A 14,958-nucleotide genomic window follows, 5' to 3' on the forward strand; every position below is an offset into this window, starting at 1 on the left:
TTATCACAAGTATGGAAGCATATTAGATCTCCTTTTCGGTATCTTTCCCTTGAATACACTACTCAGTCTCTGTTGATATAGTTACCTATAAAATAATATATCTATTTATTCCTTAAGTTACTATTAACTTTTCATTCTGCCTTGGCAAATTGAAATACTCATTGTCTTCCAATTTTTAAAAATAATTTTCAGTAATTTATCCAGCCCATATGTTTAGATTTCCTTTTGAGCCCATAAACTTAATGACTTTCTTAATAACTTGATATAATAATCTTTATTTCACAGCTGAAATAAGACATTTAAAACCCCTCTTTCAGCAAATGGATGACTTACATTCTGCTATAAAAGTAATAAATAAAATATAACTGGGCAGGGTTTATATAGACAACATCTGTAGCTTTTAACCTGAACACTTTGTGTACACTCCAAGTAATAAAGGCCTTTCAAGTATTTCCGTAAGAGAGTAATTGTCATGTTAGCCTATCAATAGCGTGTGTGTGTGTGTGTGTGTGTGTGTGTGTCCATGTCCGTATGTTTATGCAATTCGGCTGTCTGTATTTAGTTTTAAAATAGTTAAAATGATCACCAAAATTAGGAGTGTGTTCTGCATTGAGTTCTGAATAAATTGCTTCTACTACTTACAAAATCACCATCATCATTTAAACTTAGAATAAATTTAGAAGATGTTTTCTTATATGTCACGTAATTTATGAAATGTTTGAAATTGCTATCTGCTGTGATCTTAGATAAATTTTTCTGGAGAAATCATCAAATACTATGAACCAACCTCCCCCCTTTTCACATGACTCTTGGTAATCAAGGAATTACATTGTGTAAAATAAAGGGAAGATAAAAGGAAGTATGTGGGATTAATTCAAGTCTGTGTTAGATCTGAAAGAAGTATGCAAGAAATAGACTGATGCATAATTCAAAACTCATTTGTTGTCATGGATTTTATGTTAATGCTTAACATTCAGTATGCATAGCTTATGGGACTAGCTGTTTATAACAGCATTACCTTGGATATTCGTTTCCCCCCCTGCTGTTACAAGAAATTATTGAGCCCTCCCATCATTCCTAGTGATCAAAATATACCAGTAGGCATCTGCAGTGTGACCACTGACGACTTGTGTCAAATTATGCCTGTAAGTATAACGTTATTAGCTTATTCCTTAATGCTTACTCCTTAATGATAAATCATTTCTCTTCCACCTGAAGTCTTTCTTCACCTAATGCTGTTCTTATTTTTAAGTATATTTTCTCTATGTATGTAACCCATCTCCTTTTTCATCTAGCTTTCTTCTTCCTCACAGAGAGATATCACCCACTTTGCTGCCCTCCTAAGCTCTTACAGCACAGCAGAACAGATTTTGAAGGAAAGAGAAACAGATTAGAATCCAGGCTCTGCCACTTACTAGCTCTGTGAACTTGGCTAAGTTATTTAACCTTTTTTGAGCTCTAGTTTCCTTATGTGATCAATGGGATAGCAAAACTTACATATGGGGCAACTAAATGAGATAATAAAGCCCTTAGTAATTGATTACATCTGTGGATTCTTATTAAGATGATACTGTGCAGTATCAGTAACAGTATCTGCAAAAAAATCTCTAAAATAAATGCAACAAATGAATTTTGTGGTACTGTCTCTTATAATATTCTTCCCCTCAGAAATTAGATTTCTCATCATCAAATATAATCAAAGATTAAAATTTAGTAGAGGAGTGGATTCTATACATATTCTTCTGACAGTCCCCTAAAATAATGTTTATTTTTTAAAGATTTTATTTATTTATTTGACAGAGAGAGATCACAAGTAGACGGAGAGGCAGGCAGAGAGAGAGAGAGAGAGAGAGAGGGAAGCAGGCTCCCTGCTGAGCAGAGAGCCCGATGGGGGGCTCGATCCCAGGACCCTGAGATCATGACCTGAGCCGAAGGCAGCGGCTTAACCCACTGAGCCACCCAGGCACCCTAAAATAATGTTTTTTAGAGCTCAGTTTGGTAACTGTTGGTCAGCAGAAATTCTCGGTGATATCTTTAGCAAATAGCCTAGATGGGGAGAATCTCTGTTGCTAAGTATTCCTACCTAAATATCCCTGTGTTTTAATGATCCAGTGAGTTTGGTGTAGGGTTGGTGACTCCCTGTTGAGTTGAGAAATCTCTCCAGAACATGTTTGGTTAGGAAACTCTTCTTCATACTCCCCAGAGGTTTGATATCAGACACATTTTGGAAGTTGGTTTAGGATATTTTCAATTAAGGGCATAAATCTACATTTTTTAAGACTTAATAGTGGGGTGCCTGGGTGGCTCAGTCAGTTGGGCATCTGGCCCTTAATTTTGGCTCAGGTCATGATCTCAGGGTCATGAGATTGAGCCCCAAGTGGGGCTCTGTGCTGGGTGTGGAACCAGCTTAAGGTTCTCTCTCTCTCCCTCTGCCAGCACCCCCACCCCCACCCCCCACTGCTGGAGCATGCACACTCTCAACAAAACAAAGCAAAAATGACTTAATAGTTAAAAAAAATAGTATGATATGAGAGTGCATAAGTTAATAGGGCAGGCCCTGATTTAAGAAACTGAAAGCTCAGGGCACCGGGGTGGCTCAGTCTGTTAAGCATCGGTCAGGTCACAATCCCAGGATCCTGGAATCACCCTGCAGTCAGGCTCCCTTCTCAGTGGGGAAACTGCTTCTCCCTTTCTCACTGCCCCCAGCTCATGCTCTCACTCTCTATCTCAAATAAATAAATAAATAAATAAATAAAATCTTAAAAAACCAACAAAGTTCTCTTTTCTGTAGTCTTATATCTGCAACATACTAGCTATGACTCTGGATTATTCACTTAATTTTCTTACATGTAAAATGTAAGGAATACACTAGTCTCTGAGTTACCATCTCATTTTAGATTTTTGTAATTTTTTAATTGCATATATTAAATTTCTGTCAAATTTTTTACCAATTTTCTAATTTTATTACCAGTTTTTGCCAATAAAATGCCTAATTTTATGATTAAAACTATTCAAATTTGGCTCATTTAGAGCCAGCTTTTTTTTTTTTTTTTAGTTAATAATGGATATTTTATGAATGACTACACTGAAATATTGTTTTATATTATGGAGCTGAAGATTTCACTGTGTTAATTTCATATTCTTATGTTGGCCCTTTAGTAATGAATCAAGATTCCTATACTGTGATGCTAATAAATGCAGTAATAGTCTACTGTTTCCTTAGACAAACCACTGGGATTGTCCTCTGGCAACAATAAGAAATCTTCCCAACCACAGCTTTATGAAAATTACACTTCAGGGTTTTAGATGAGAACAGAGGAGCCTCAAGCATATCCTTGAAGCAGCGACTATGATATATCTCTTCTGCTTAAGTCACTCCCAGATATATTGTATTAAATAAGACCAGGCAGAGTACTCAAATGCTGTGTAAAAACTGTATTCAGTATATTCACACACTCTTTATCTAATCACAGGTTTACAAAATCATAAAAAGTTTATACAGGTGATTAATAGTATTTTAGAACTAGCATATTATGGTTAAGAGTCTAAGATTGACAGTATAGGTAAACAAAAATAAAATCTCAACAAAAATAGGGGCTTGAAAATACAAAGTCTGGAAATAAAGGGCCTATAGTCCCAAATAAAAACAGATCTAAATATATAACTTCATAACCTATTGACTTTGTATTTTGTCTTTAAAAATTTCATCTCTGAAAGATGATGGTAAGTCTGTTCCCCTGGGTTTACCTGCTAGTCTGTGGCATTCTTAAAAACTGCAAACTCCCAATTATAATCTTCAGCACTCATGATTTTTATTAATAATTGAAGCAGTATGCCAACTGTGCCAGCCTAGATTTATATAAAAATTTCTGGTTTTAACAGAACAAAAAATGTATTATGTTTTTAAGTATGTAAGTATATAAGTATATAACATTTTATGCTGTTTACCTTTTCCTCTACTAATTTAAAATAAAAACTTTATTTTTTTTTTTCATAAAACCTGAAAAATATTTTTAAATATTGGGTCAGTTTTTCTGTTTGTAAATGTTTGTTCATGGATAACATGAGTTACAGGAAAATACTTCTTCCGCCGTTCCCAACTTTTTGGAGAGAGAGACGGGCACTGTAACTGAAATGTAGAAACCACTTAACATGTATGAACTGTGTGTTTTTATACTTAAAAGATGAATCCTAAGACAACAGATTTTTGAAGAATATACGTTGAGAAATACTACAAATTCCTAAATAATAATGTTGCTGATAGCAGTGAATTATGATGGAGACTGTGCTCTTCTCTTGCTGCATCAGAACAGATCCCAGAGTTATGCCTCTCTCATTTGAACTGGATGTTTTCCTCTTACATGACTTTTTCCAGTGAGTTTTTCAAGCCTTTCACATGGTAGAAATCATTAACAAACATTTTGTGCCCTGGAAAAATATATCCCAAATATTATCTTTAGTTCGAAATCTGAAAGAGCGTATCTACTCTATTTCACATGTGAGTTCACTATGGTAGATCTGCTCAACAATTTTAGATAGTAGTATTTGATTAAAAACAAAGGTAACGGATATCTTTTTACAGGAGTTGGCCCATGGGTTAAGTGAACTCCTATCCTATGAAGGCAATGTTGAAGAAGATTTCTACTCAACGTTCCAGGTACTGTTCAGGGCAAATAGCTTTTTGTTAACCATGTATTTCATATGTGAAAAATGCCACTTGTTATTCAACACCTATCATTAGAAGAGATGAACAAGGATTAATCTGTAGTGTGTGATTAACACACACCATCCCTTATCATAAGGGCTCTTAACCTGATAAAGCAGAGATAGTGCAGCAGACCCATGTAGATGACCAGTCAAGGAAAGTGCCTAAAGAAGCTCCCCAGGGTGCAGGTACTCTGCTAGGCACCTGGCATATGCCCTTGGCTTAGCTACTTCCTCTCAGCTTTTCAGCTTCTAAAAATAAGCCTCTCCTATAGCTTCAGTGCAAGAAGTTAGGAGCAGAAACTAGTGGATCAGACCAAAATGGTCTCATTTCCTCTCCTCTAACAGTAATTGGGAGATGGAAGTCAGAGTAATCCACACAGCTCCGAAGTCCTGAGTATTATCTAAATGGCCATACTAGTTGACGAACAGCAGTAAGGTATTCAACTGTGCTCAACAGAGAGGGTTAAGTCCCGGTAGTTTGTAGATCGGTGGGGGGGACCTGTTCTTAAATTTATACAAACCTGTTCGTTGAAGCCTATTATTATATTAACCATACCAATAAATATCTTGTGTTGGAATATCCCAACAGGTTTTTCAAGAAGAATTTGGAATCATTAAATCCTACAATTTAAAGCCAGGTGGTGATAAAATTCCAGTTACCAATCAAAATAGGAAAGGTAAGGAGACAGCATTTCTTAATTGAAATGCATGAATGTATACCACTTACTTTTACTATCTAATGAATGTAAAATTGCCTTCCAGAATATGTGCAGCTTTATATTGACTTTCTTCTCAACAAATCCATCTATAAGCAGTTTGCTGCCTTTTATTATGGATTTCATAGTGTGTGTGCTTCAAATGCCCTGATGGTGAGTTTAAAACTAAATTATGCTTTCGGTTAGATTTTGTAATACTGTAATATTGACAAATAAGTCCTGAAATAGATAAGCTTCTAAAATAGAATTTTTTTTACTTTTTGAAGGTAGAGCTATAAATAAAAATAGTTTTCTTCTTCGGCCTTAATTCTCTAATGGGAGAAAAGACCAGTCAACTCCCTTTTTCTTTCCTTGGGCTCTGTCTTGTACTATGTCTTTTGGGGTTTTAAGAATTTTCCTTAAGATTAGATGACAAGATCCCGATAGGCTCAAGGAACAAAGCACAGAAAACAGTTATACGTAAGCTGCCTGGCCAAAGCCACAGCTTCTGACTAAGGAACATATCTATAACTGCTTCCTGCTGCAACTCTGAGTTACCTTTTGCCCATAGGAAGTAGTTTGTCCTCAGAGTCATGATGCACTCTGGTTGGTTGGACATGCCTTAGCCATGTGAAGGTGGGTCAGCTGCCATTCAGAACAGCGTGTCAGATAAAAGTCAGGCAAAGTCTTCTAATGAAGCCCTGCACTTCACACCAGCTCCACAGCGGGCGCTCTGTCAGGCCACGAGTATCTCCCCCTCAGTTTTAGTATGAGCGTTTGGAGTAAGGTCTTCCATTTGAGATATTAGTACAGGAAAGAGCTGGTTTTAAGGTAACCTCTGTCCAGTATTTGTTGTTAAAAGCACTGCTGAAAAAGGAGCACTTTATTGAGCTCTAACTGGGTTTTGTCTGGGGCACACTGCTAGTTGTGGGGGTGGAGGAGGGAAAATAAGAATTAAATGGCACAGCGTGGTCTCTACTCTTAAGTTTTAATCTCTTCAGGTGAGAGACAACTTACGTAGGTGAAAAACCCAGTGAACTACACCAGGAAGACTATAACCAAGTACCCAGACTCTGCAGTGCACCTGGGAGGCGTGTGGGATATTGGAAGGAGGCTGGAATAGCTGAGAGTTTCAAGCAGGCTTGGGGGGGCGAGGGCAGGGCAGGGGCAGGGAAGAGTTGTCATTTGAATTCATGCTTAGTCATCTGCTTGTTTTTCTGGCAAACTGCTAATTACTGTTTGCAAAAGGGAGAGCCTAATAGTTTGACAAGATTTATAAACTTTCAGAAGCAAAAGTATCTTAACCTCAATAGAAAACTAAAATGGAGATTTTTTTTCCTTAATAAAAATGACTTGATTTACTATAAAGAAGTCATGTGTCTTATAATTCGATTCAGTTAAGACAGTTCCACTTTCATTTATTTAATCATCACTTTTTATTATCATTTTTGGAAAATAATTCTTGGCAGCTGCTTCGCCCAGAAGAAGTTGAAATTCTGGTCTGTGGAAGTCCGGAACTGGACATGCACGCTCTGCAGAGAAGTACTCAGTACGATGGCTACGCAAAAACAGACCTAACGATAAGGTCAGCACATCCTGCTGCTGAGATGGAGATTGCCAGAGGGGGAATGAGAGAGAGTGGGGCCTGTTTGTATAAGTTAGCTGAAATATTGTAGTCCTGTCTTATTTTATCTTTAGAAAGTAACATGAGAATATTAAATATGAGAAAGCACTTGGCAGTCCCCTTGGGAGAAAGTGATATAAATAAGTCTCTACAAAAGTATAAAGATTTTTTTTTAATCTATTTTTAGAAAGAGATGGCAGGAGTTGGGGTGGGGCAGGGACGGAGAGAAGGAGGGAGAGAATCTTAAGCAGGCTCCATACCCAGTGCAGAGCCCAACATGGGGCTTGATCTCATGATCCTGAGATCATGACCTGAACTGAAAGTAAGAGTTAGATACTTACCCTACTGAGCTACCCAGGTGCCCCAAGATTTTGCTTTTTTAAAAAATGACTTTGGTTCTAGAATTTGGGGGATGCTCTACTTACAAATAGCATTTTACCAGCACTGTGCTGAAAAAAAATAAAAATAAAACTTGTAAATTATATATGAGAAAAATGGCTTTTGTACCATCTACTGTTAAACTACTTTTATAATTCTATAAAGATGTTACCTTTGGAGTGCCTAGGTGGCTCAGTTGGTTAAGCATCTGACTCTTCATCTCAGCTCAGGTCCTGATCTCAGGGTGGTGAGCTCAAGCATTACACTGGGCTCCACGCTGGGCACTGAGCCTACTTTAAAAAATAGGTTACTGACTGTGGACTCTGAGAAACAAACTGAGGGTTTGGGAAGCGAGGGTTGTAGGGGGAGTGGGTGAGCCTGGTGGTGGGTATTAAGGAGGGCATGGATTGCATGGAGCACTGGGTGTGGTGCATAAACAATGAATCTTGGAACACTGAAAAAATAAAATTAAGATGTTAAAAAAAATAGGTTACTTTCATAATAATGTTAGTCAAGAATCTGATTCATATATAGAAGCTTGCCATTCCTTAAATTCACATTAAGGGCTATTGCGTATGTTTAAGGGAGTTTTTTCCTTAAAGCTTACTTCATGTTACTTTATTCTGATCGGCAGAATTTTTGACAAGACATTTTATATAAATTTCCTTTGGTGTTCTCTAGATATTTCTGGGATGTTGTGCTTGGATTTCCTCTTGATCTTCAAAAGAAGTTGCTACATTTTACTACAGGAAGTGACAGAGTACCTGTAGGAGGGATGGCTGACTTGAACTTTAAAATCTCAAAGAATGAAACTTCCACTAACTGGTAAATTTCCAGATTGTAATTTTATTTTTTTAATCTGCAAGCTTTGCTAATAATAATAACAGCAACAACATATTTGTTTGGAATTAGAGGATTCTTTCGATCAGAAGTCATTTTTATAGCAAAAAAATCTTCAGAGTAAATACAACCTTGACATGAGAGAGTAGAAAGTATATGTATTAAAGTTCTCTATTCATTTTTGAAATTTACCAACAGTAATAATTCCTTTCTATCAACTTTTTACTTTGCTAAGTCAAATGCTTTGTAGTCTCTTTTAGAATCTAGCTGGCTTTTAGTAGTATATTGTATAATGTCATTTTTATTTAAAGGTGTTTTTTATTAAAAATATTAAGGTGAGTTTTTTGACTTGAATTATGATTAGTACAAGAAATCCTCTAATAGTAGTCCTTCTTTTTTTAATCTAGTGCACTTTGCATATGAAAGTAATAATGATGGCTTTGCTTTCTAATATTAGTGATGGATTAACGCTGATCTACTTGTTTTCCCAAACATCTTATAATTTTTAAAGCTGATTTGAGTAGACGCTGCTTTTATTCGAATCAGTTTTTTCTCCCACCCAATTTACTCCCTGACCTTTGTCAGCTCTTCCTTTCATTTTAGACCTGGACTCAGCCCTTTCCTTTTCCATGGCCACCACCCTGCTGGAGTTGTTTTTTGTCTCCTTCCTAGCTTATTGAAATAGCCTTCTTCCTGGTCTACTTGCTCAGATTCTTCCTTTTTAAATTATTTTATCTATTAAATTCATTTTCCTTGACACTGCTTTGTTCATGGTATTTCCTTGGGCCATAATAGCTTTACTATTCTTCTTCAGTAGAGGCTCTAGAATCTAGAGCCTGTCTGATAAAGCTCTACAGTCTTCTCCCCAAGATTACATAGCAGTTTCCCTTTCTTGTCCCAGGCTTTAGTCAGCAGGCTATTTTGCTATTCCTTCAACACATTTTGTCCTTTCCTTTTTTCATACTTTTAAGTGGTTCTCTTAATATATGACATTCAGTTGGGGTCTCTCTACCCAAGAAAGTTCTACCCCTCCTTAAAGACCCATTTTCACATCAACTTCCTCAGTAAAGTAAAAAAATCATTGTTCCTTTGATGTACTCCTCAATTATTTTATAGAAATCATATGTCACTTAGCATCTTGCACCTTTATCTTAGTCATTTAGCCCCTCAAGGCAGAGGTCATGCCTAATACATCTTTATATTTTTCAAATAGCCACACACATATTAGGTGTTCAATTAATGTTTCTTGAATGAATATTTCAGTCAAGATCAACATTATATTAAAATACAAAACAAATATTTATATACATACATATATATTACACACACACACACACATACATTAAGAAATGTCTAAATAAGATTTATAATTAAAGACCAAAAATGAAAAAAATTCCAAAGAAGCTTTTTTGCAGGGTGCCTGGGTGGCTCAGTCAGTTAAGCGGCTGCCTTCAGCTCAGGTAATGATCCCAGGGTCTTGGGATCGAGCCCTGCATCAGGCTCCCTGCTCAGCGGGGAGCCTGCTTCTTCCTCTGCCTCTGCTGCTCCTTCTGCTTGTGTTCTCTCACTTGCACTCTCTCTCTCGAATAGATAGATAAAATCTTTTTTAAAAAGAAGAAGTTTTTTTAAAGGTTATAGATTTATTTATATAACAGAAATTAATTTTTTAGGATATTGAGTAACAAAAATATTGTCAATTTAAGAAGAGTAACCTGGGGGATGCCTGAGTGACTCAGTCAGTTAAATGCCCCTTGATTTTGGCTCAGGTCTTGATCCCAGTGTCATGATTTCAACCCCCACATTGGGCTGTGGAGCTTACCTCACCCAACATGGAGCCTACCTTAAAAATAAGTAAATTCCAGGTGGTGGGTATTGTAGATGGCACGGATTGCATGGAGCACTGGGTGTGGTGCAAAAATAATGAATACTGTTATGCTGAAAAAATAAAAAATTAAAAAAAAAAAAAAAACTACCTGAGAAGAGGTCTGGGAAAAACTGGGCAAGGTTCTTCTCATTTTTAAATCTTCTTTTATGACTGTATTTCTGGGCATATTTTGGGTGATGTGTATTGTTTCTCTTTATTTCTGCATTTTCTTAAAGAGGTTATGGATATGTATCTGCATATTCTTGTTGTTTGTCCATCTTATGCTTTAAAAATGCATTTTCATTTATTAGTCTTCCCTGTTTTATTCTTTATTTATTTATGTTTCTAAAATAAAGGTTACTTTCTTCCTTCAAAAAAAAAAAAAGTAATAAATATAGGGACACCTGGGTGACTCAGTCAGTTAAACATCTGCCTTTGGCTCAGGTCATGATCCTGGGGTCCTGGGATCAAGGCCTGCATCAGGCTCCCTGCTCAGTGGAGATTCAGCTTCTCTCTCTCCCTCTGACCCCCACTCGTGCTTGGTGTCTCTCTCTAGCACTCTTTCTCTCTCAAATAAATAAATAAAATCTTAAAAAATAAAAAAAAAATAAGTAAATAAATAAATAGAGTAATGTGAGTAATGTAATTTAATATAAAAGTGATATTACACCTAAACTTTTCCTATTGTTATTTCAGAGAGTATTTTTGTAAGCTTCCATGGTTTAGTCATGAATCTTCCACAGCTCTAGGATTTGCAGGAGGACATTCACATAGATGAAATACAGTTGTCCACCAAAGATGTGTACATCACCATTGTAGATCCACTAGATTTTTGTTAAATAAGAATGTTAAATTTTTACATGGTAACAGTATTGATGTGAGGTCTGACTGATCTGGGTTTGATTATCAAAGGTCTACAACTTTACCAGCTCTGTAGTGTCGAACAGATTACTTAACCTGTCTGTTCCCATGTTTAGTTTTCCTCATCAGTAAAATGAGGATAACAAAAACTACTTTTTAGGTTGCTTTGAGGCTTAAATGAAACATTGCATATAAAAGCACTTCGCGGGGCGCCTGGGTGGCTCAGTGGGTTAAGCCGCTGCCTTCAGCTCAGGTCATGATCTCGGAGTCCTGGGATCGAGTCCCACATCGGGCTCTCTGCTCAGCGGGGAGCCTGCTTCCTCCTGTCTCTCTGCCTGCCTCTCTGCCTGCTTGTGATCTCTCTCTGTCAAATAAATAAATAAAATCTTTAAAAAAAAAATAAATAAATAAATAAATAAATAAAAGCACTTCGCACAACACTGGTTATAGACCAAACAATAAATGCAAACTGATTATGACAGTTTTAAGTCTTTTAATCCTACAAACTTTTTTCTTTTGAAAATGTTCTCCTTTTCCCTGGCACATTTCCTGTTTTCTTTTTCACTAACTTCTCTGATGGCCCTTCTGATGCTGTGAAGTTCCTAAAGTCTGAAAGAGGAGCCTAGGAAAAGGGTAGCGGTCTAGAGTGAAGATAAACAGTGTCATTAGGGCCAACACCAGGGCTGGTCCAGAAGATTTGGAGGACGAAAGCCGCATTTGCCTGAGGGTGGCGGCGCTGAAAGCATGGGCGTCAGGTGTCCAGGAGTGTCCTTTTTTATTATTTTTGGACAGTCAAAACTGAAATAATCGTAACAGTTGTATTATCCACCGTTCTGCTGGCCTTTTTATGCACATAGCTCTTTAAATCTTCTACTAAACAACCCACTTGGATAGTTTACCCTGCCGTGGTAACAAGGACTGAGATATGGAGTCATGAAGCCACTTGGACAAGATCCCATGGCCAGTAAGTCAGGGACAGCATTCAAATTCAGATCTGCCTCCAACAGTAAAGCCTCTAGGATGCAAGGTTCGCACGAGCGCAGGGACATTGACCATCTGGTCTGTAAACCCACCCCTGTGTCTAGAACAACGGTGCCGAAACATAGCAGGAACTCTGTAAGTATCTGTTCAGTGAAGGAATTCATGAGCCACCTCTTGGCAATAGCGAGCTAGGTTTGACTTGGCCGTGTTTGACAATAGCTTAGCACTTAAACTGTATGTGTTTTGAGACTTAGTATCTCTAAAAAAAATTTTTTTTCCCTAGGTTGCCTGTGGCCCACACCTGCTTCAATCAACTTTGCCTTCCCCCCTACAAGAGCAAAAAGGACCTAAAACAGAAATTGATCATTGGAATTTCAAATTCAGAAGGTTTTGGACTTGAGTAACCTAGAAGACTTGAAATATATTTTATATGTAGCATTCACTTCCCTCTTACTGTGCCTTTAACCTTTTCATGTCTCTGTCTCACACCACCTTGACAAAGCTCACCAACTTTAAGATACTGATTTTTTAAAAATCAAATATAAAATATGTTTAGTGGGGGAGGCATGATTTTCTAAAAACACAGAAATTGCTTGAGTGAGGAAAAGACCAGATGGCAGAGACAGGTGTGGGTCTAGGCCCTCTTTTTTATAGCACTTTATGATTCTCCATAGGTCGTTCCGCACAGGTGTTCCACTGGGAAAGCAAAGCCCAGTGAGGAATGCCCTGACCGTGTAGTGGAGCCCAGTGGGGCCCCATGGCAGACTGTGCTGCTGGCTCACAGTGGCAAAGCACACAGCTCTGTTCTCATTCACGTGAGGCATGTAGCCATATTTTCATATAGAGGTAAACGACAACAGTATAAATGCAGTTTACAGGGTTTTTGTTTTTGTTTTTGTTTTTGTTTTTTGATATACTGGCTTTGGTCCTATAAGATTCTTTTCAACTGTTGCTGAAAAGCATGTAAATAACTACATAATAGCCTGAGAATAATGGGATTTTGATAGTGCCATTTATTGCTAAAAGATTTATTTTTACAAAATAAATTCAGGGTTTTAGATGTGTATACAGCTTTTACAAATCAATAAAGATGAATGTACAAGAGTGTTAACTATTTTCAGACTAATTGGATTCGAGGTTCCGTTCTTTTAAGTAATGTTAGTCTGCATGCACATTGGCAGTAAACTAGTTACTTTGAGTATTCTGTAATATTTGTATAATGATCATTTCTTCTTAAGGGTCAGGACATTAGAGGGGATATCAGATCTAACTGTTGATAAATTAAGTCAATTACAAGCACAAAAGAAAAGAACTGTTTTTATATATACTTTGATTGATGTACAAGGCTTACTTCTAATATTTTTTGAACACCAGTTGTACTGAAACACAAATTTTGGGGAAAGGCTAGGATAAGATATTTGACAAAAGTGAATACAATAATACCATCTGTGTCAAAATGATGTAGCCTGGTATCAAAATAAAGTTCGGCATTTTGGCCAAAATGTTTGTATTTCACTGGATTCTGAATGTAGTAAATTCAAAAGTATTCTTTTTGGAGTTTCTCAACAAGTAGCACGTAAAAAGAAACCACATTTTAAGTCAGACTGTAAATGGTTTTCTTTTTATTCATAGCAAATGAAGCAGTTTTATTGGCATGGTACAAATATTTCCAAATCAAGACTTCTCTATTATATTCTGATAGCTTTCCTTCAGGAAACTCTGGAGGTACATTTGCAATAATAACGAAGCCAGCATTTAGTACCAGCATATGGTTCACAGGCAAATAATACTGTCCCCCAGTTTTTTCTTAGTTACGCTGTTTTCTTATTGCTATGCTTCCTACACCCAACCAGCAGAATTCTTTAGGGTGGAGGAATGGATCAGCTCGTTCTCCTGTAATGCTAGAGCCAATTCCGAATCCTCAAGGAACAGGAGTTACTGAGCTTACTGTTCTCTTTGAGATGACAGTGACTCTGCTTTTCCACTAGGTATACTATGGAAAGGATTTTTCTTCTTAAAAATCTTGGAAAAGCCTAAGAGAGTTAAAGGCCTGTTGGTTTTGTTTGCTCTATTTTTAATCCATATGCAAATAAAACTGCTTCTCTGTTACACTGCTAGAGCTAGAGCGTAAGATGTTTAATGTAGGTTACTACTTACTAATAAGCACAAAAGAATCATGTATAAGAAATCAGATTTAAGTGTTTTAAATAAAATGTAAACAGAGTTTTTATTTGGTAGAGACGGAAAAATTGTGTTGGCTTGGTCTGCATGTTTAATGATGTGCTTGTATATCGGTAGCTCTGTCACTTTTAAATAAGTACACAAGCAAGCCAAATTTTTAAATGACAAAGTCCATAAGTAACTAGAAAATTATTGTTGTCTGTTGTTATTAAGTTGAAATTTATAAACATTTATCACTTAATTACAAATTGCCTTTATTTATTTATGTTGTTTTTGGTTTACAGTGTAATAATACCTCATTTTCTTAAAAAAAAAAACCACTACTGTTCTATTTCCTTAATTTAAATAGCTAGAAAATTCATGTAGTTGCTTTTTTTAATATAATCTGTTAAGGAATTCTTGATTTTTATATCTGCAACAGTAAATTAAAGCATTGTGCTGTATTTATCAGTATTTACAAAATGTCCTGTCCCTTTTAAATCTTTGCTTAATCATATTTTTGTCTGTATGATCAAAAGTTTTTAACAGTCTGTCTTTTTTGTACAAATCTGTATTGTATTAAGTTGTTCATTTCTGGATAAAATTTTTCAAATATTAAAGTTATACAATCAGGTTTCTGCTCAATTTTTTAATCTTAGGCAATTAATTAAAACCATAAGTTTAAAATATTTTATAAAAGCACACTGTCTCTTACACTAGTGCCTAGGAAAATTGCTAATACATAGAGCTTCAAAAGATATGTGTTGATATTGACACCAAATAAAACCAATTTATTTCACATTGTTTTTAGTGTGAAATAATGTCTATCCAGTGTCTGGATTGTCACA

At 36.4% G+C, this 14,958-nt stretch overlaps 1 protein-coding gene across 1 annotated transcript in view; it reads left to right on the plus strand.

The window, feature by feature from the left end:
• Positions 1 to 14,739, plus strand: part of HECTD2 (HECT domain E3 ubiquitin protein ligase 2) — an 80,358-nt gene extending 65,619 nt beyond the window's left edge. Inside the window, 7 exon segments of the mRNA XM_047702878.1 lie at positions 987 to 1,145; positions 4,583 to 4,657; positions 5,297 to 5,384; positions 5,470 to 5,576; positions 6,872 to 6,987; positions 8,086 to 8,229; positions 12,234 to 14,739. Coding sequence (XP_047558834.1) covers positions 987 to 1,145; positions 4,583 to 4,657; positions 5,297 to 5,384; positions 5,470 to 5,576; positions 6,872 to 6,987; positions 8,086 to 8,229; positions 12,234 to 12,354 — 810 coding nt within the window. The 3' untranslated portion in view covers positions 12,355 to 14,739.
• The last annotated feature ends 219 nt before the right edge of the window (positions 14,740 to 14,958 follow it).

The sequence above is a fragment of the Lutra lutra genome, chromosome 14, assembly GCF_902655055.1.
Source record: "Lutra lutra chromosome 14, mLutLut1.2, whole genome shotgun sequence".
In the NCBI taxonomy this organism is placed as follows: domain Eukaryota; kingdom Metazoa; phylum Chordata; class Mammalia; order Carnivora; family Mustelidae; genus Lutra; species Lutra lutra.